Source organism: Lampris incognitus, chromosome 5 (genome assembly GCF_029633865.1).
Source record: "Lampris incognitus isolate fLamInc1 chromosome 5, fLamInc1.hap2, whole genome shotgun sequence".
Lineage (NCBI taxonomy): Eukaryota > Metazoa > Chordata > Actinopteri > Lampriformes > Lampridae > Lampris > Lampris incognitus.
Genome location: NC_079215.1, coordinates 8,191,302 through 8,212,789, shown reverse-complemented (window position 1 = coordinate 8,212,789; position 21,488 = coordinate 8,191,302). Strand labels below are relative to the sequence as shown.

Here is a 21,488-nt window from a genome sequence, read left to right as displayed (position 1 = left end):
GTCCAGAGCGGGGTTCTCTCCGACCCAGCGCACGGGGAGCTGTGGCACGGCCTGCCCTGCTGCCGGCCCACCCACCACGAGGACCTGGCCTTCCTCGACAACGCCCACCGCTGGCACAAAGTGGAGAAGCTCTCCGCCGCGGCTTGCGGCTGCGTGGGCTAGACGCAGGGCTGTCCGTCTCCATGGAGACACTTTGAGAGGAGGTGAGCCATGCGGGACAAGGATGCTTGCAGGTGCTTTTTGCAATGTCTGAGAAAAGATTGTTGTAGGGCCAAAAATGAGATATCCCCCCCCCCCCTCCTCTGAAAGTAATACTCTCTGAAAATGACTCACGGCATAGAAAAGCACAGCGTTTGAAATGATGGTACACATCTTTCGGGCCCCGGTTGCCAAAATACGAAATATTTGCTGCCGGTTCTTTTTTCGATTTCTTGTAATGGATATGTATTGTTTCGGAGGAGAGCTCCTCGTACGAGCCTTCTTTCTTATAGTCAACGTCTTTTAACGCCACCGCCCGTTCCACTCTTTGCTGGGAGACGTCCGAACCTTTCGATCATGTGGTGCGGGGAGTAAAGCTGAACCCAGCTAAGAAACCATGTGAAACTACTTGACCTTGTGTGTAAATACGATCAAGACAAATGTCTATTTAATTATTTAAATCTATATTTGGAGGGGCAGTTCTGACGGGGGGCTTTTCGGAGTACGCGCTCGTGCACTCCTGCGCCTCACGTCGGTGCGGTCGAGTTCTGTACGATTCAAACCGAGCCCTCGACGGCCCAACAGCAATCAAACATGTATTTATGTAATATTATTTATTTATTCCTCGACGTGCTTCTTAACTTATTCTTTTTTTTTTGTGATGTGCCATGTTCATTATGTGTACAATTTCTAATAAAAGAACACGGTGTACATAGCTAAACTTGGCTGGTGGACGTGTCATTCATAAACGGGGGATAATATGACACAAGGCGGCACGGTGGCGCAGTGGTTAGCGCGGTCGCCTCACAGCATCACAGCACGAGGGGTCGTCCCGGGTCGTCCTCTGTGTGGAGTGTGCATGTTCTCCCCGTGTCTGCGTGGGTTTCCTCCCACAGTCCAAAGACATGTAGGTCAGGTGAATCGGCCATACTAAATTGTCCCTAGGTGTGTGTGTGTGTGTGTGTGTGTGGGGGCCCTGTGGCCTGTCCAGGGTGTCTCCCCGCCTGACCCCCCCAATGACTGCTGGGATAGGCTCCGGCATCCCCGCGACCCTGAGAGCAGGATAAGCGGTTCAGATAATGGACGGATGGAATATGACACAATATGGTCCAATTTACATAGAAAAATGTTTATTTTAAGTCATACACAACATGTTTCGCAACATAAGCGTGCATTTGTACACACACACATGATGATGTGTGAATGCTCGGACACAAATACAGACCTTTATGTCTAAACCCAGCACTGTGTCCGGGCTACGGTCAAGATGACAAGAAGTGAGTTAAAACTACAACCGCAGACAGAAAGGCAGGGCCGGGCAGGAAAACGCTTGCATGGTGCACACCTGCGTACGACTTGTAATTTACTCTTATCAATCACATCCCGCATCCTCATAACTCCTGCAGACCATTCACCACTGTACTTGTCATTTCCTTGTCAAACTGTCATGTTGCTATCCGTACAGACCCACCCTACTGCCGTCACCGCGTCGTAAACAGACGAGTCCTGAAACCTTTTCGGCGGTGAAAACAGACATATATAGAGAGAGAGACTGGTAGAGAGGGACTTTGTGCGTATCTGCGAAGGCCATTTCTCACCAGAGACACGTCCGCTCCTTCCAGCTGGGGCGGCTTAAAGCGACGGCCATCATTTTAACTTCATTTTACGTGTCGGTTGCGTTCTCGTCCTCCGTTTCATCCGGCTCTGCCCCCCACACCTGAACGCACCCTTCCATGGCCGTAAGTAGACGGGTTTCCGTCGGGTGGAAGGACAGCGACTGGACGACCGCTTTCCCCACTGGGAGTTTCAATGACAAAGACCCCTGTGAGATAGAATGGAAACGGTTACTATCCTATCGCTCACACATAAGATAACATGTTGAATCTAGTTCTGCTATCACAGCATTTCAATAACAGCAATGCTGCTGCTGAACACTATTTCATTTGTCGATAGACCGATCGATTACTTTAAACTTACATTTAAACTCTGGTGTTTTTTTTTTTAATTTCGATATTGATATACTCTATTGACCCCCATAGAGAAATTATGCTCTGCATTTAACCCATCCTAGCTGTTTAGCTAGGAGCAGCGGGCAGCCGCCGTGCACCACCCGGGTACCAACTCCAGTTCTTCTTGCCATTGCTCGGTCAGGGGCACCGACAGGAGTATTAACCCTAGCGTGCATGTCTTTTTTGATGGTGGGGGAAACCGGAGAAGGGCAGCACAGTGGCGCAGCGGTTAGCGCGGTCGCTTCACAGTAAGAAGGTCCTGGGTTCCAGCTCCGGGGTAGTCCAACCTTGGGGGTCGTCCCAGGTCGTCCTGTGTGGAGTTTGCATGTTCTCCCCGTGTCTGCATGGGTTTCTGCCGGGTGCTCCCGGTTTCCTCCCACCGTCCAAAGGCATGTAGGTCAGGCGAATCGGCCGTACTAAATTGTCCCTAGGTATGAATGTGTGTGGGTGTGTATGTGTGTGTCGGCCCTGTGTGATAGTCTGCCGGCCTGTCCAGGGTGTCTCCCCGCCTGCCGCCCAATGACTGCTGGGATAGGCTCCAGCATCCCCGTGACCCTGAGAACAGGATAAGCGATTTGGAAAATGGATGGATGAATGGAAACCGGAGCACCCAGAGAAAACCCACCGCAGACACAGGGAGAACATGCAAACTCCACACAGAAGACGACCTGGGATGACACCCCAAGGCTGGACAACCCCGGGGTTCGAACCTGGGACCTTCTTGCTCTGAGGTGACAGCGCTAACCACTGCGCCACCGTGCTGCCCTGTTTCGGTATACACATGTATACTGCCCATGGTATACATATCTACACTGCCTGTGATATACATGTGTGATATACTGCCTGTGATATACATGTGTGCGCATAAGCAAGGCCCCACAGCTCGATTTGTGTTCATTGATTGCCTCCGAAACACTTTATAGTGAACCTGTCCTGCTGTATGTGCTGCGTAAAGGAGTGTGAATGAAGTCTAACCTCCACTAGGTCCCAGCAGTAGACATGTCCATCCTCTGAGCAGCTGAGGACATGGGTGTCCTTGCTGGAGAGGCAGCAGTCCAGCTTATAGCCCTTCATCTTGTGTCCTGTGTACCTGAACAAACAACACAATAAACCCCTCCATCATTAAGAGACACCATATCAACAATATAAATCTGAATCATTTCAACTGTGTGTGATTAATGTCTTGGATGTATTGACCTTCGTGCAACAACTGTCAGTAAGCAAAGATGTTTTCAAAGCGCGTGGAAGGATCACGCCATTCCCCCCAGTTCCCCCTCCCCCCCAAACAGGTGCCCTGACCGGCCAGAGGAGGCGCTAGTGCAGCGACCAGGACACATACCCACATCTGGCTTCCCACCCACAGACACAGCCACTTGTGTCTGTAGGGACGCCCGACCAAGCTGGAGGTAACACGGGGATTTGAACCAGCGATCCCCGTGTTGTTAGGCAATGGGATAGACCGCCACACTACCCGGACGCCCTGCTTTCCTCCATTTTTGACTCAATCTGCTGCAGCTACAGTGTGATTTACCTGGTTTTCTGCATTCACTGGTCATAAAATGTGATCTGATTATCTAAGTCACAAGTATAGACAAACACGATGTGCTTCAGCTAATAACACACAAACAATCATAATCCTTCATGTCTTTATTGAACACACCCATGAAACATTCACAGTGCTGGTGGAAAAAGTAAGTGGACCCCTGGTTGGTTGAGAAATTCTAGACTATTCTTCCTGGCAGAAGTGCTTCAGCTCAGCCATATTGTTAGGATGTCTGGTGTGAACGGCTCTCCTGAGGTCATTCCACAGCATCTCTACTGGGTTAAGGTCTGGGATCTGACTGGGCCACTCCAAAAGCCAGATTTTCTTTTTTCGAAGCCATTCTGTAGATTTACTTCGATGTTTAGGGTCATTGTCCTGCTGCATCACCCAACTTCTTCTGTGCTTCAGCTGGCGGACAGCCACCCCGACATTATCCTGTAGAGCACCTTGATAAATTTGGGAGTTCATTTTCCCCTCAGTGATGGCAAGCTGTCCAGGCCCCGAGGCAGAAAAGCAGCCCAAATCATGATGCTCCCTCCATCGTACTGCACCGTTGGGATGATGTTTTCATGTTGGTATGCAGTGCCCCTTTTTACGTCATATGTAGTGCTGCATCTTCTTCCCGAACAATTCTGTTTCATCAGTTCACAAAATATTGGGGTGTTCAAACTTCGGGTGCACAATGATGGGTTTTTTTGGAGAGCAGCAACTTCCTCCGTGGTGTCCTGCCATGGACACCATGCCTCTTCGATGTTTTGTGTATGGTAAACTCATGAAGAGTGATGTTAACCAGTTCCAGTGATTCCTTAAAGCCTTCAGCTGTTACTCTAGGGTTGTTTTTTACCTCACTGAGCATGTGTCTGTGTTGTGCCTTTGGAGTCATCTTGGCTGGGCGCCCACCTCCATCAGGAGTAGCCACAGTACTAAATCATCTCCATTTACAGACCACTTGTCTAATTGTGGACTGATGAATCTCTAAACTCTTTGAGATTACTTTGTAACCCTTTCCAGCTTTATACAAGTCAACAGTCCTTGATCGTAGGTCTTCTGAGATCTTGCGGTTGGCATGGTTCGCATCAGCAGATGCATCTTGTGAATAGTAAAACACAAAATGTTTGAGAGTTTTCCATAAGTCAAAGTAGCTCTAACCCACAACTCCAATTTTGTTTCATTGACTGGACTCCAGGTTTACTAACTCCTGACTCCAATTAGCTTTTGTTGAAGTCATCAGCCGAGGGGCTCACATACTTTTTCCACAGTACACTGAATATTTGACTAATGCGTTCAATATCAACACAACAATACAATAATTTGTGCGTTATTAGTTAAAATAGATCGTTAGTTCATTATTGTATCTTAGATGAAGATCACACCATAAAATCTATATATCTTGCATCCGGGTAACGTGGTGGTCAATTCCGTTGCCTACCAATACGGGGATCGCCGGTTCGAATCCCTATGTTAACTCCAGCTTGGTCAGGTGCCCCTACAGACACGATTGACCTTGTCTGTGGGTGGGAAGCCGGATATGGGTATGTGTTCTGGTCGCTGCACTAGCGCCCCCTCTGGTTGATCAGGGTGCCTGTTCGGTGGGGAGGCAGAACTGGGGGTAACAGTGTAATCCTCCCACATGCTATGTCCCCCTGGTGAAACTCCTCACTGTCAGGTGAGGAAAAGAAGCAGCTGGTGACGCCACATGTATCGGAGGAGGCATGCGGTAGTCTGCAGCCCTCCCCGGATTGGCAGAGGGGACGGAGCAGCGACCGGGATGGCTTGGAAGAGTGGGGTAATTGGCAAGTACAATTGGGAGAAAAAGACCAAACCCCCCCCCCAAAAAAAAATTATCTATATATATATCTTGTGCATATATGTCTTACTCTCCCAGCATCTCTCCAGTGCTCTTGTCCAGCAGTCTGACCGTTGAATCCAAGCTGGAGGTCAGTGTGCACTGGCCATCCTGACTGAAGCACACACAAGTGATGGGGCCTGAAATACAGACAGAGAAATGAAGGGTCAGAAGCTAATACTTTGTACTTGAAAAGACCACCATTTCCCAATAACAGCTACATTAGATCCTGTGTATAAGCAAACAGTACAAGACTCTGTCCAGCAATCGTGTATATTGGTTATGAAAGTCGTCACAAATGTGGTGAAAATAATTTACTGAGAGGTGTATTAACGGTAGCAGATGTAGTAGTAGTAACAGCAAAAACAATCATGACAATGCATTGAAGAACACAAAAATGTTTGACCAACAGTTACTTACTGTTGATGAAGTCCACATGCAGTTGTCCCATTCTCAGGTCATATCGCCTGATTCTCCCATCCACTGAACTAAGGACAAGAGGTTGACAGTCTGCTCAGTGGAAAATGCATCTGTAACACTGGCTGATTGTCATGTTGATGTACTAAGAATTAAGGCTCATTCTACTACTGCATTCATTAAAAGTGACTCTGGATAACAAAGTCAGCTTACTGCCTGGGATACAAACAGAACAAATCCGCACCAGGTTTTCACTAGTGCAGTTCCATGTAAAAGAACATGTATTTTTTTGGAGACAAACAAAAATGAGGGCCATTATTTCACAAAGCAGCAGGTCATTTTGCTAAATGAATAAAAATGAATGGGTATGCTAGAGAGAGAGATGTTCTTTATTAATCCCTGTAGGGAAATTCATACTCTGCATTTATCCAATCCTAACAAACACACGAGAAGCAGTGAGCAGCCTTGCCTTGCTCAGGGGCACAGACAGGAGTAATAACCCTAACATGCGTGTCTTTTTGATGGTGGGAGGAAACCAGAGCACCCGGAAGGAAACCCACGCAGACACGAGGGGAACATGCAAACTCCACACAGAAAGGACCTGGGACGGCCTGGGGTTCGAACCCAGGACCTTCTTGCTGTGAGGCAACAGTGCTAACCACTGGGCCACCGTGCTGTCCACCGTTCTAATAACAGTTGGGGATATCCTCAATGCTTTATTGGCAACTCTATTACAGCAACTTGCAGAAAAAAATCAGTATTTTGTTTTATTCTTGAGCTGGAGCGCAGAAACAGAATGTACTCCCTATTTGCCCCATCTTTGAGAAACAAGGGAACGTTTGGAATAAGATTTCCATGGCCCAGCTTAGATTTTCCTCTTTACTCACCCTGTCAACACCTCATGTTGGGCCACTTTAACACTGCTGATGCCATCTCGAGCCTCTTCTAGAATCTGGATGGGCTCAAACCTTCGGGACCTGGTGTCCCAGCACCGAACCGTCCCGTCTATGGACCCTGTGTGGTGAGAAAACACAGAAACGTACACATCACACAAACACACAATCAAAAATGTATGCCCGCACACACACACACACAAGAACAAGTTTAACCCATAAGAGTCATGTTTAAAAGCAACCTGCAGCATAAATAAAAACCGACAACAAAGACGTATAGAATTACAAGAATGAGTGCAAGACAGACAGGCACATCCCAAAAGGCAGAGAGAAGAAAAAAAAAAAACAGGGTTGTTTTGCCTTACTATAACAAGGCACATACAAAAGCAACAGTAGATGACAGACAGACAACCAGAAAAAAATGGGTGCAGCAACCTTGACCCAGCCATGGTCCAAAATACAAAATGAGACTCAGATGACTAAACATAACAAAAACCATGTCTATAGTAAAAGTTACACATACACTATCTACTACTACTACTACCACTACTACTACTACTACTTTCGGCTGCTCCCGTTAGGGGTCGCCACAGCGGATCATCCATTTCTATCTCTTCCTCCTCTGCATCTTCCTCTGTCACACCAGCCACCTGCATGTCCTCTCTCACCACATCCATAAACCTCCTCTTTGGCCTTCCTCTTCTCCTCTTCCCTGGCAGCTCCATATTCAGCATCCTTCTCCCAATATACCCAGCATCTCTCCTCCACACATGTCCAAGCCATCTCAATCTTCCCTCTCTTGCTTTGTCTCCAAACCGTCCAACCTGAGCTGTCCCTCTAATATACTCGTTCCTAATCCTGTCCTTCTTCATCACTCCCAATGAAAATCTTAGCATCTTCAACTCTGCCACCTCCAGCTCCACCTCCTGTCTTTTCATCAATGCCACTGTCTCCAAACCATATGACATAGCTGGTCTCACGACCATCTTGTAAACCTTCCCTTTAACTCTTGCTGGTACCCTTCTGTCGCAAATCACTCCTGACACTCTTCTCCACCCACTCCACCCTGCCTGCACGCTCTTCTTCACCTCTCTTCTGCACTGCCCATTACTTTGTACAGTTGACCCCAAGTATTTAAACTCATACGCCTTCGTCACCTCTACTCCTTGCATCCTCACCATTCCACTGTCCTCCCTCTTATTCACTATAAAGTATACAATGTCCAATACAATACACAACACAATACCTACCTCGTGTATAATTACAATAGATACCAAGTTAACTCACACAGATTTATTAGTACTGTATTGTATCTCTCTTGTGTGTTATGTGAGAAAAGACTCACCAGAAAAAATGACAGTTGCCTCCTCATTGAACTGAACACAGTTGACTTTCTGTGGAAAGAAAGAAATGTTTAGGAGGACACTCGAACTACTGCATTTGTACTTACTGTCCAATTCCCCATACCAACTCCATCAGGAGATCGTCAATGCATGTTGGGCACATTTACCCCTGAATTTTATACACTTTTGATCTCCCTGACAACAACCTGGTCACACAAGATTCAGGTTACCTCCAGGTTTGAAAAAAGAAGGTAAAGAAAACGGACAAATGCACAACTGCATTGAATAACGGAAACTGAATGACGACAGCTCTTACCCCGGCATGACCCCTGAGTTTGCGCGTGACCTGTCCAGTGGCGACATCCCATAGAATGACTGTCTTGTCAGAGCTGCAGGAGCACAGCTGGCTATTATCATAGGAACTGTGAAAGCACCCAATGAGAAGACAAGGACCCCTTATTTGATGTTTGTCACAACTTTCTGATGCAAAATCCAGTTTTCTGTTTTTACTACTGCTTTTAAAGATTTATTCTGTTTACTGTGATCTATGCATTTATTTATCCATCTACCCACTTAGGGAAAGAAACATCAACATGATCAGAAAATGGGATGCTTTTGTTTCATCACTGCTAAATGCATCGGGGAAACATTTAATGGGTGATAAAATGTGTTTTTAGCTCTACTCAACACTGATCAATCTTTTATGATGTGTCAAATTTAGCCTTGGTGATTTTGCCAGAAGTTGTGTTTGTGTCTTAAACTTGTGTGAATTTAGCATGAAGCATTTAGCTATAACTTTGTAACGTCACTTTATGCTTTTTCAGCAATGAACCGTCTCGCTCTTATGCGTCACGTCGCGTCAGCGCTAAAATACTCGCTTAGTTTCACAATGTGTAAAGGAAGTGCTGGGGACCTCCCTCACCCATCAGCATCAAGGACTTCGTATCCATGGCCGCTGTAGGTCTTCAACGGGGTTCCCCTGCTCACACTCCACAGCTTCAGTGACTTGTCACTGCCACAGGACAGCAAGTAGTTCCCATCAGCTGACAAAGAGGCAAGAGGGGAGGCACTTAACATGACAAGATATCTACCTGTGGATACTTTTATCAAAAGCACCTACTCTCCAATAACATGAGTGCTTATATCTTTATAATAGGTGGTCCTAGTGGGGAAACTTTCTGACACCCATGGCAGTGCTGTAGCCATACAATTACATGACATGACATAATGTACTTTTGTGTCCTGTGTTTAATGTCAGATACCCACCATGTCAAATTCTTTGGATGTGTGAACATAATTGGCTAATGAAATAGAAATAGATTTGGTCTTCAATTCTGCTAATATGTCACATCCATTGAGGAAGTAACTCAACCACATTTTACCAATACAAAGTATATGAAGTAACTAACTCTGTCCTTTTTTGGGGCCATCAGGGATGACCCCAGAAAAAAAGACTAGATATGACTAAGGATGCACCAATATCACTTCTTCACTGCTGATACCAATTCCAAGGACGAATCTTCAAGTATAGGCCAATGCCGAGTACAAATCCAATCCATTAATGTGTAGACGTAGACCACTAGTGGCCAAAATAATCAAATTTAAATTCATTTTTTACACCAATAAATTAATACGGCTTTCCGCATGTCAAAACTGCAGTATGTCGAGCCGTGCTGTATTTATTTGCTTTTGGTATTGAATTTTAGTCTTGAGTAAAATTTTCAATTTCAACAACCTGTTTTCGCCTGATTTCAGGCCGATATTCGATACCAGTATCAGTATTGGTGTTGCTGCATCCCTGGTGTACCTATCCTTCATAATCTACAGTGTTACAATTTCCTTTAGCAGACGCTTTTATCCAAAGCGACGCACATCTGAGAGTTAATGCAACACAAGCAAGGACTTTTTTGCCACACAAGTGGCAAAAAACTAGGTCCAGGTCCGATAAGACATAGGTGTCAACAGGCAGTGCACAAAGGATCAATGCATAGGGTGCAAAGAAGCGTTACCCTAATATTGCAACATCCCTTGTCTCGGTAGCTGTATACTGCCAGGCCGCATATCTGAGTGGTCAAAACTAGTGAGGGCATCTGACTGGCACGTTCTTGCTCTTACCATTGAAGCGGACAGCCCTCACCGCCCCTTGCTGGCAGTCTACGGCCCTCAGCAGATGCTGGGGGAGCTGGGGGGCCTGGGGCTTAGGCTGGGGGAAAGCCATGACACAATTTGTGTATACTGTGAAAAGATGTTAAAGTTCAGGACGTTAGCAAATATATCTCAATTTATTATTTTATTCAGAGCTTTTTAAAGCGTTGCTTAGGAACAGTTATAAAACATTATTATAGTAACATGTATCAACATCGTTATTGCTACATGAGGTGGTATTTGGCTCGCAGAACACAGGTCGTACAAGCACAAATCAGCGTCCTGTCGCCAGAGACGCGACGACGTCTACTACAGCGCCAGAGTAGAGTCTGTAACCTGGCAACAGCCTCTTAACGCGGCTCGCTCTCCAATGCCGAGCAGTAACGTCCGGGCACTTACTCGAAACGCTCGGCTTGAAATTCGGCGTCGGGGGCGTTTTGTGTCAAAGTTCAACGTTTCTAAATCGATCTCGACTCGAACATCTTTCGCCATAGTCTTACAATGAATCGCATCCAAGTCAACTTCCTGTCTGACGACGCGCCGGCGATAAACGCAAAGCATGCCGGGAGCCAAATGTTCGTTTCACAATAAGAGTTGACAAGCGTTCGCTTCGTTTGCGTTTGGGCGCAGGCAAACGAACGCGACTCTTACTTTGGAGTACGCACACCCGGAAACTCTTGACGGTACATCTTTCGCCGTACTCTTACAATGAATCGCGTCCAATTCAACTTCCTGTCTGGCGACGCATCGGCGATAAACGCAAAGCATGCCGGGAGCCAGGTGTTCGTTTCACAATAAGAGTTGACAAGCGTCCGCTTCGTTTGCTGTTTGGCGCAGGCAAATAAACGCGACTCTTATTTTGGAGTACGCACACCCGGAAACTCTTGACAGTCGGCTCAGCTGTCCTGTTTAGCAGTAGATTCAGATTATTATTATTTTTTATATATATATATATATATATATATACGTTTTTGTTAGTGTTGGTTAAATCATAATTGCAACGAGGGGGGGCGTAGGGGAGTAATATGTCCGGTAACAACATGGCAGATCCAAGACGGCAAAACAAGGTTTTTCGGTGAGTGTGTGACTAGCGGTTAAGCTAAACCGGGCGATCTGCCCTAAACGCCGGCTAACCTCTACGGAGATGAGCAGCGGGCTAATGCGCTTACCGAGCCCGCGATACTGCCCCCCCTGGACACCCCTGTTCTTGGGTGGCTTTACCGGAGGCTGCTGTCGCCCTTTTGACGTGTTTTCTTAAAAAAAAATTTTTTTTAACCTCTGTCCACGTGTTCGTCACAGTATTTCAACTATTAACGCTTAAGCGTCATTATTCCCTGGATTGTCGTGGCTACAATATCCATTAGCGTTGTAACGTTTGTGCTGTTAATGTGATCAGATTTGACCACAGCAGATGCCAGGGCAGGCTTATTTGTCACCTTTCTAAGATGTGCACCGATACAAGCGGCATCTATGAGCATATTTCTACCACGGGTCTAAGGACAGAACCTTATGTACGTTTCAAAAAGACTGTTCTAGGCATAGAAATTTTGACCCAAGACTGTACAAAACACAAAAGGTACGTAAAAACGGTGTATGTTTTAGTAACAATTGCTTGTTGGTGTAGGTACAAGCCCCCCAGCACGGAGACCAACCCTACCCTTGAAGACCCCACACCTGATTACATGAACCTGCTGGGAATGATCTTCAGCATGTGTGGTTTGATGCTCAAGGTGACACACACACACACACACACACACACACACACACACACACACACACACACACACACACACACACACACACACACACTTGACAGTTGGGTTACACATACACTTGCAGAGGTGTGTGTGTGTGTGGACGGACGTGTGTACATGCGTGCATGTGCATTCTCATATGTGTGTGTGTATAGTGCAGGTGCATATGGGGATGTGTGCATCTTTGTTCTGACCACATTGAAGGGTTGTCGCCCCCCAGAGGGCGGAGCCTAGCCCAGCCCTCCATTCCATTTAGAAGATTAAAGGTAAACTCACCTTTCAGATGTCCGACTGAAGGGCAGCTTTCGCTTTTGAGCGCCGAGGACACATAAACCCAAGAGGAGGGTACCAGCCAGGCTACAGACCTACTCCAGCTGCTGTTCGTTGATATTTGACAAATGTTTCATTAGCCAACATTTTACAATGGGTCGGTTCGTTTCAGTGACTTCTGAAATTACTCGTTCTCTACAACTTGATGCACGATTCATTTCTGAAGAAGCTGTCCAACACAGCACACCGTTCACATATACCTTGAACGCAGCTCAGCGTGTGGCAGTTGTTTACCAGTGTTGATGTTTTGTGTTTGTCAGTTGTTCTAAAACCAATCTCTTGTTATATTTTTGTCAGGGCCATACAACTAATGGAGTAGAATCTTATTATGTGATTTGACTTAAGTTGATCATCTGAGAATTTAAAATTATTGAAATGTTTCAGTGTTGTATCATATCCTTTAGAAAAATATGGAAATGGACTGCATTTATATAGCGCTTTTCCAGTCTACCGACCACTCAAAGGGCTTAACAGTGTATGCCTCACGTTCAACCATTCACACACACATTCATACACTGATGGCGGAGGCTGCCATCCATACAAGGTGCCAAGCTGCTCATCAGGAGCAGTTAGGGGTTTAGTGTCTCGCTCAAGGACACTGAAGCGCAAGTTATACTTTCCGCGTCCCTGAGTACGCGTACGGTCCGCGCGGACATCCGCATACCTCCAATTTTTTGTGTCCGCGCAGACTTGGTCCACGTTGGGTGCAACTGCGCATGCATTGGTAAACAAAAATGGACGCCGACTTTGAAGAGAGGCTGTTTGATGAGGTCCATCGTTGCCCTCATCTTTTTTTCTCCAGTTGTGCCAAATACAACAAAGAAAGCAGCTCTTCTTCTTTTTCTTGCATGTATGTCGCCATTTTACCCAGAAATACATAATGCCGATCTACTGCGCGTGTGCGAAATGCGTACTCCAAGCAGACTCTAGTAAGTATAAACAGAAGTACTACGCGTTCGCAGAGTACTCGGCTGTCTGCGTACACGTCCGCTCGAGAATATCCATGCCCCTAGACACACTCTCTGGAGGAGCCTGGGCTCAAACCAATGACCTTCCAATTACTAGACAACCCGCTCTACATCCTGAGCCATGCCGCCAAATGCGGAAGTTTAGTGTAGTCAGCGTTTTGATATAACCATTAAGAAGTGAAGCTATTGTTCACCCTGTCTTTTAAGACAAATGATTGGGTCTGTCGTCTCAGCCATAACCACGCGGCCCCTCTTGTGTTGAATGAAAGTGTGTTTCTGTGTGTAAACTTCCAATGTGTACGACTCTAAACATGTTTAATAGAAAATAGAAGATCCCTCCGTGGCCTTGTGTGACCGTTCTCTGCATGGTGCTTTGTGTTCCAGTTGAAATGGTGTGCTTGGATAGCGGTCTACTGCTCGTTCATCAGCTTCGCCAACTCCAGAAGCTCCGAAGACACCAAACAGATGATGAGCAGCTTCATGTGAGTAGAAAATAACATGCACGTGTTGATGTCTTACGTTTTTATTTTTTGTGTACAGTAAATGGAACAGTGTGCCATTTCCTGACTAACTGGTATCATCTAAAATTTGACAAAAAAGACTAAATGTTGTTGCTCAGATTTGATGTGGCCACGATGAAGCCTAACCGAGACTGACACTCTGTTGACATTTGCTCATAAAAGTGCGTTGCAGGGGGATGGTGCCTCCCAGTCCACTGGATAGATGAAGTTGTATTTTAAGGAGGACCAGATGCCCTCATAATTCAGTAACACAAAATGTTTTGCTCAGCAGTACTGTCATCTCAAGAAGGATGTGACCCGCATAATTTCCTTATGTACGCAGATGCTGGTTGATTGCCAGTTTTATAGGTAATTTTTTAATGGTCATGATGTGACGTAACCTTCCTTTTGTGACCCTTTTTTTTTTTTTTTACCTAGTATGGCTGTTTGATGAAACACATTGTATGAGTGTGTGTGTGTGTGTGTACCATGTTTAACTATCCTAATGGGGACCAAATTTCCCCATTAGCATAGAAAAACCAGAAACCACCTAACTTGCTGGGCCATTTTATGGGGCCCCACAAGTTAGGGATGCTGGAGCCTATCCCAGCAGTCATTGGGCGGCAGGCGGGGAGACACCTTGGACAGGCCGCCAGGCCGTCACACAGGGCCGACATTCACACACACACACATTTATACCTAGGGGCAATTTAGTACGGCCAATTCACCTGACCTACATGTCTTTGGAGTGTGGGAGGAAACCGGAGCAACCGGTGGAAACCCACACAGACACGGGGAGAACATGCAAACTCCACACATAGGACGACCCTCAAGGTTGGACTACCCCGGGGCTCGAACCCAGCAACTTCTTGCTGTGAGGTAACCGCACTAACCACTGCGTCACCGTGCCGCCCAGGAAGTAGCTCAGTCGGCCCGAATTAAAGCCGCGAGCAGCAATGAGCAGGTCTCGTGCTCCACATAGCCGAGCAAAGTCACCTCAGCTAGTCGGATTCTGTTTAAAGAAGGAGCCAGACCAGTCACACGTGTTTCATCATTACAATGTATACAGGAGGAAAAAAAATTCAAAATTCAACAAAGATGTCCATATAGTAAATAACATCTTATCTTGTCTACCATATAGTAAAAGAAAATCTAATTCAGTGTTGTTTATTGGTATTTTCCTCTTAAAAGAATTGGCAAAACTACATACTTTCACTGGAGTTAATGACAGGCTTGTGAAAAAGAGAATAGGGCAATGCAATGGAAGGTGCTGTTACGAAGCCAAGCCGTTTTTTTTGCCCCGTTTCAGCTACAAATGATCCAGGTTGCTTGATATTTTTGATTTGTTGCTATGCCGAAGATGAGTCAGTGGTTCATCCTCACGATTTGTTGTCGTTTTATGAGAAGGCATACACTCGAAGACTCCACGTATAGCTGACTGACTGCGGATTCAGTGAATGATCTTCAGAGTGGCACTTTTCAACAGGCTCGGGTGTCGACTGACATATCAGCTAATGCCAACCAAGTGTGAAGAATAAGCGCACAGTAGAATACAAAGCCACTGTGTGGCCCAGATGTTCTATGTTGTGCTTTATGTTTCTTGTGCTCGAGCACTTGATAAGAAATTTAGCAACTTACGTAGTGATTCTGCATTTATTATGTTCCTCATCGTATATGAGGTGTCCAGTTATACCGAAGTAATACGTCAGGCTAAGAACTCCTGAATGCTTAACGGCTCTGTATGTAAAACCCCGGCCCGTCCTGTCTCGTAATGCCACTTTGTACCTTTAGAGGTGATAGTGAGTCACTGTAGCGTCCAATCTGTCCTCAGTCCAACATTTTTGTCTTTTTTTTTTAGATTTTTCTCCTTTTTTCTCCCCAATTGTACTTCGGCAATTACCCCACTCCTCTGAGCCGCCCTGGTCGCTGCTCCACCCCCTCTGTTGATTCGGGGGAGGGCTGCAGGCTACCACATGCCTGCTCCGATACATGTGGAGTCGCCAGCCGCCTCCTTTCACTTGACAGTGAGGAGTTTCACCAGGGGGACGTAGCGTGTGGGAGGATCACGCTATTCCCCCCAGTACCCCCCCGAACAGGCGCTCCAACCAACCAGGGGAGGCGCTGGTGCAGCGACCAGGACACATACCCACATCCAGCTTCCCACCCGCAGACACGGCCAATTGTGTCTGTAGGGACGTCCGACTAAGCCGGAGGTAACACGGGGATTCGAACCGGCGATCCCCGTCTTGGTAGGCAACGGAATAGACCACTACACTACCCGGACGCCCACATTTTTGTCAGTTAACTGTTGGGTATAATATTTTGGGGGGAAAAAATCACCTAGACCTACTTTTCTCAGGCGTATTCTCAAAGATTTTGGTGAAATTTGTTCAAAGACTCGATGAAATAAAAAAGGTTGTACTTGCAGTACAAATTATGTAAGACACTGAATATCTCTACGGACTCACCGTTTGACACATCTGAACATTATATCAAACGTGTGGTATCTAGTATCTAAAGAATGTCTGTGTCAATTTTGGTAGCATTTGAATGAAGACTTGTAGAGATATAGATGTTGATTAATTTTGCATATTTTGAAAAATATATTTAGCATATTTTGACAAATATGTTGGCACGGCGGCACAGTGGTTAGCGCGGTCGCCTCACAGCAAGAAGGTCCTGGGTTCGAGCCCCGGGGTAGTCCAACCTTGGGGTCGTCCTCTGTGTGGACTTTCATGTTCTCCCCGTGTCTGCGTGGGTTTCCTCCGGGTGCTCCGGTTTCCTCCCACAGTCCAAAGACATGTAGGTCAGGTGAACCGGCCGTACTAAATTGTCACCAGGTATGAATGTGTGTGTGTGTGTGTGTGTGTGTGTGTGTGTGTGTGTGTGTGTGTGTGTGTGAGATGGCGGCCTGTCCAGGGTGTCTCCCCGCCTGCCGCCCAATGACTGCTGGGATAGGTTCCAGCATCCCCGCGACCCTGAGTGCAGGATAAGCAGTTCGGATGATGGATGGATGGATGAAAAATACAGAGTAACAGACTTCTGAACGATAGGATGCAGTGAAGCAAACTTGTCACAAAGTGGATGTGCTGAAAAAAGTTCAGCTTTGTGGGACATATGGGTGTGTTTTTTTTTAGTTCTGAATGTGAAATTCCTTGAAATTTAGTATTGTAGTAATAAGCCACGCACACCTTAATCAATCATTACCAAATTTTTTTCATACAAATCCTTGCAGCTGATTACGAGATATACACTTTTTGTATTCTTGTGAAAGGGTGAAGTGCAAGATGTGCTCAACGAACACCTCATCGTATGTGTAAAGGTTCGCGTTGGTTCAGTAAAGATGAACAGGTTATGGCCAATTTCCTGCTAAAGCCCACCCACTGCCAAGTTTTTGATCATAGGTGGCCATGTTTTTGAACCGATCTTGCTCATTTATAGTAAAATTGTGTATCTCAGGTCCCTCGGGCTTTATACAAAATTTGGTGTTGATACAGTCAAAATCCAAAAAGTCGATGTCCCATACTGTTTTACAGTTTATGCAAATTAGCAAACAATCCATCGTGGTGGACTTTTATGGTCCAATTAGCTTTTTTGTAGAGCACATTCAGCTGGATGTGTGTGTCAAATTTCAAGTCAGGGTGTGGGTGTCCCAGCCTTTCAAAAAAAAAAAGAAAAAAAATTGGGGGTGTCCAGGTGGCGTGACAGTCTATTCCGTTGCCTACCAACATGGGGATCACCGGTTCGAATCCCCGCGTTACCTCTGGCTTGGTCGGGCGTCCCTACAGACACAATCGGTCGTGTCTGTGGGTGGGAAGCCGGATGTGGGTATTTGTCCTGGTTGCTGCCCTGGCGCCTCCTCTGGTTGGTCGGTGCGCCTGTTCAGGGGGGAGGGGGAACTGGGGGGGAATAGCATGATCTTCCCATGTGCTATGTCCCTCTGGTGAAACTCCTCACTGTCAGGTGAAAGGAAACAGCTGGCGACTCCACATGTATCGGAGGAGGCATGGGTTGGCAGAGGGGGTGGAGCAGCGACCAGGGCGGCTTAGAAGAGTGGGGTAATTGCCGAAGTGCAATTGGGGAGAAAAGGGGGGGGGGTCCAAAAAAATAAAATAAAAAATTGGAATGTGAATTATAGCGCCACCATTTGGCCAATTGCAGTCATGTTTCTTGTGTAGGATTTGCACATCAATTCCACTTATTTTGCCAAGTTTCATGTCTCTAGCTCGTTCCAGCTCACGGCAATTTGAGCCACGGTGGCAGACAAATAATAATATTAAACCGGCACGATTCCCTTTGGGGTTTAAACCCTAATCGGAGGGCTTAACAGCAACTTTTAGAGACTTCTACAGACCTTGTCTGCAACCACAGTGGATCGACACAACCTTACACTTTCCTCGTATCCTGTCAGGGAAAAAGAGTTTGCAGATCCTTCATTACTGCTGGTCTCTGCATGAAAATAAACTTATTTCCTCCCTTTGCTTTCTGTTTTCCTCACTAAGGTCAACACTGGCTTGTTTTTCTTGGCTTATCCAAGTCACTTAGAACTTTTATTTTTAAATGCAGTGTTGCACAATCAACCTTCCCGCCACACACGGGTACACATCAAGATGAGTAAAGACTCCTAAAATTGTGATAAAACGGCAAAGTTGGTGTGGAGCAAGTTGATTTTGGTACCAACCGTGGTCTTGTCGTTGGATGCAGATTTGATGGATTGGATGCAGTTGGACACTGATTTTTAATAAATGTACAAAGAAAAAGCCATTTTTTCTGTGGTTATCATGCTTGCTCATATTTCCTCATCGGCAGGTTATTCGAAAGTCATGATAACAACTACATCTCATTGTTTCAACAAAAAAAAAATCTATTGGATATTCCAGGCCGTCTGAAGTACTTTCTATGTGGAGTTAGCATGTTCTCGCCGTGTCTGCGTGGGTTTCCTCCGGGTGCTCCGGTTTCCTCCCACCATCAAAAAGACATGTATGTTAGGGTTAATACTCCTGCCTGTGCCCCTGAGCAAGACAATGGAAAGAAGAACTGGAGTTGGTCCCCGGGTGCTGCAGCTGCCCACTGCTCCTATACAATGGGATGGGTTGAATGGAGAGAACACATTTCATTTTAAGAATACAATGTCAAATAAAGCGGCTTTCTTGATCTTCTTTCTTCCTATAACTCACAGGGACCTTAGGTCCACATTTTGGCCCCTGAGATTTTTAACAGGCATAACTTACTGGAACAGATGAAAACATTTTTACCTCAGCTCTAAACTCCATCTTTTTCTCTTACCCACTCTTCAATTTCTGCAGGCTGTCCATCTCAGCAGTGGTGATGTCATACCTCCAGAACCCACAGCCGATGTCACCGCCATGGTAACCCGGGGACTAATCACAGCAGAGCATATTGACTGGGGTGTTAGTCTGGAACATGGCAGCTGATTGGCTGATTGGCCACTGGACATTCAAAATGAGAGCGAGAGGTAGATAACATGACAAGAAGAAGAAAGTGCCCCTGTGATGAAGATGCACGGAGTGGGCCACAGTCGAGAGATCAAATAGTCCTTTTCCCGTTTCGGCCTTTTCTAAGTCCTTTTGTTCTGAAAATGCTTACATCTTGCTGTTTGACTCACTTACTGTAGGTTGCGGGGAATAAAGCGTAATTTTAAAAGTAATATTGTGCGTTATGTTGATGACGGTGCTAATGAAGCTTTTAGTGTTTCGGTGATCTACTCTACGGATCTCACCTGATGAAAAAGACATTCTCAGTTTTTACAGAATAGCACAGCGTAGCTGTATATACTATTCTGTACTATCAGCCATATGAATGTGCAGTGACGGTGTACTTAAAAATAAATGCGTTACTGTACTCAGCACGGGGGAAAGGGAGAAAAAGATGTCAGGAGTCAGCCGGATTTGAAGCTGATTTAGCGGGCCCAAAATGGTGATACTCGATTGTGTTCCGTGGAGGGCCGTGCGTATGCAGTTTCTCTTTACAACCCAACACCAGCTGATTCCACCGATTAACACACCTTCAACCAGATGGGAGAATTAAGCAGCGAAATCAGCGGGTGTCATAGGGGCCGACTTACGAAAATTGCGGTAAACACTCATCTAAAAGGACAGACATAAAAGTGCATTTAGCTTGCGTTTTTCCCATATTCTCCTACTACTACCATGAAAACAATAGGCATCCTATGTAGAGAACAACCCTGCCTCACACCACAACCGCAGATGAACTAGTCCAATGTTTTATTTTGATGCCTACCTGTGAACGAATGTGGCTTGATATAGTTTTGAATGATACTGCTATTCAAGCCTCACAAGTTGTAGTATTTCAAGCCGGTGTTGTATCAAAATAGGTGAGCACTGCAAATTGTGACCATGAGCTATGCATTAGAAACTGGAAACGGTTCAAAGTGAGTTTGGGGACACCACTTCCTCCCCCCTCCACCTGCTGGTCACATTTAGGTGTGGATTTTGTACGGTTATGCTACGTTACGGGTTTGCTGTGGGTAAGTTAAGATATGGGTTAGTTGTGATTCACTAATGCGGTAACGATCTGGGAGGGTGGTCGTCCCTTGGCAATGCCATCAAGTGACGACTGAGGTGGCACTTTCCAGGCAGGGTCATGGGGGCTCGAGGCTTGTTGATGCGCGTGGGGAGCGAAGGCTAGCCCGTCTGATCCAATCTCACAGAAGAGCTACTGTAGCTCTATGGGGCTGCATAGCCGCAGACCAGTCAGGGTGCCCATGATGACCCCTGCCCACCACTGAAAGCACCTACAATTGGCATGTGAGCTTCAGAACTGGACCATGGAGCAGTGGAAGAAGGTGGCAGGGTCTGATAAATTACATTTTGCTTTACATCATGTGGACGGCCGGGTGCGTGTGCGTCGTTTACCTGGGGAAGTGATGGCACTAGGATGCGCTATGGGAAGAAGGTAAGCCGGTGGAGGCAGTGTGATGCTCTGGGCAATGTTCTGCTGGGAAACCTTGGGTCCTGACATTCATGTGGATGTGACTTAGACATGTACCACCTACCTAAACATTGTTGCAGGCCCCGTACACCCTCTTTCAGCAGGATAATGTGCTCAGCCACGCTGCCGAAATTGTTCAAGAGAATGGCTTGAGGAACATGATAAAGAGTTCAAGGTGTTGCGTTGGCCTCCAAATTCCCAAAATCTCAATCTGATCGAGCAGCTGTGGGACATGGTGGAAAAACAAGTCTGATCCGTGGAGGCCACACCTCACAACTTAAAAGGATCTGCTGCTAGCGTCTTCCTGCCAGGTACCAGAGGACACCTTCAGAGGTCTTGTGGAGTCCATGCCTCAACAGGTCAGAGTTGGTTTGGTGGCACGAGGGGGACCTACACAATATTAGGCAGGTGGTTTTAATGTTTTGGCTCATCAGTGTGCGATGTGGATGACGTGGCCAGAGAGTGAGGATGACCAGTGAGATGCCACGGCCAAACTGATGGTATCTTTTCAATATTTTCTTTTACATTACTGTAGTTGGGGACACTGTGTTCAATACTATGATGAATATT

General features: G+C 46.2%; 3 protein-coding genes across 3 annotated transcripts in view; 2 read left to right on the top strand and 1 right to left on the bottom strand.

Moving 5' to 3' along the window:
* The window catches only part of LOC130112389 (persephin), an 882-nt gene extending 720 nt beyond the window's left edge, over positions 1-162 (top strand). Inside the window, exon 2 of the mRNA XM_056279725.1 lies at positions 1-162. This exon is cut by the window's left edge and continues 299 nt beyond it. Within this exon, the coding sequence (XP_056135700.1) occupies positions 1-162 (162 nt within the window).
* Positions 163-1,311: 1,149 nt separating this feature from the next.
* wdr83 (WD repeat domain containing 83) lies at positions 1,312-10,926 on the bottom strand. Its single transcript, XM_056280839.1, has 10 exons — positions 10,794-10,926; positions 10,365-10,484; positions 9,172-9,292; positions 8,566-8,671; positions 8,252-8,300; positions 6,901-7,027; positions 6,017-6,084; positions 5,628-5,736; positions 3,183-3,297; positions 1,312-2,020 (listed from the first exon to the last, which is right to left on the bottom strand). Exons 2-10 carry the CDS (start codon positions 10,465-10,467, stop codon positions 1,862-1,864), a joined length of 957 nt encoding a protein of 318 aa, XP_056136814.1. The 5' UTR covers positions 10,468-10,484; positions 10,794-10,926; the 3' UTR covers positions 1,312-1,861.
* A 407-nt stretch (positions 10,927-11,333) lies between these two features.
* wdr83os (WD repeat domain 83 opposite strand) lies at positions 11,334-19,614 on the top strand. Its single transcript, XM_056280904.1, has 4 exons — positions 11,334-11,469; positions 12,019-12,124; positions 13,831-13,928; positions 19,253-19,614. The coding sequence occupies exons 1-4, from the start codon at positions 11,420-11,422 to the stop codon at positions 19,317-19,319; spliced, it is 321 nt and encodes a 106-aa protein (XP_056136879.1). The 5' UTR covers positions 11,334-11,419; the 3' UTR covers positions 19,320-19,614.
* Positions 19,615-21,488: the final 1,874 nt, after the last annotated feature.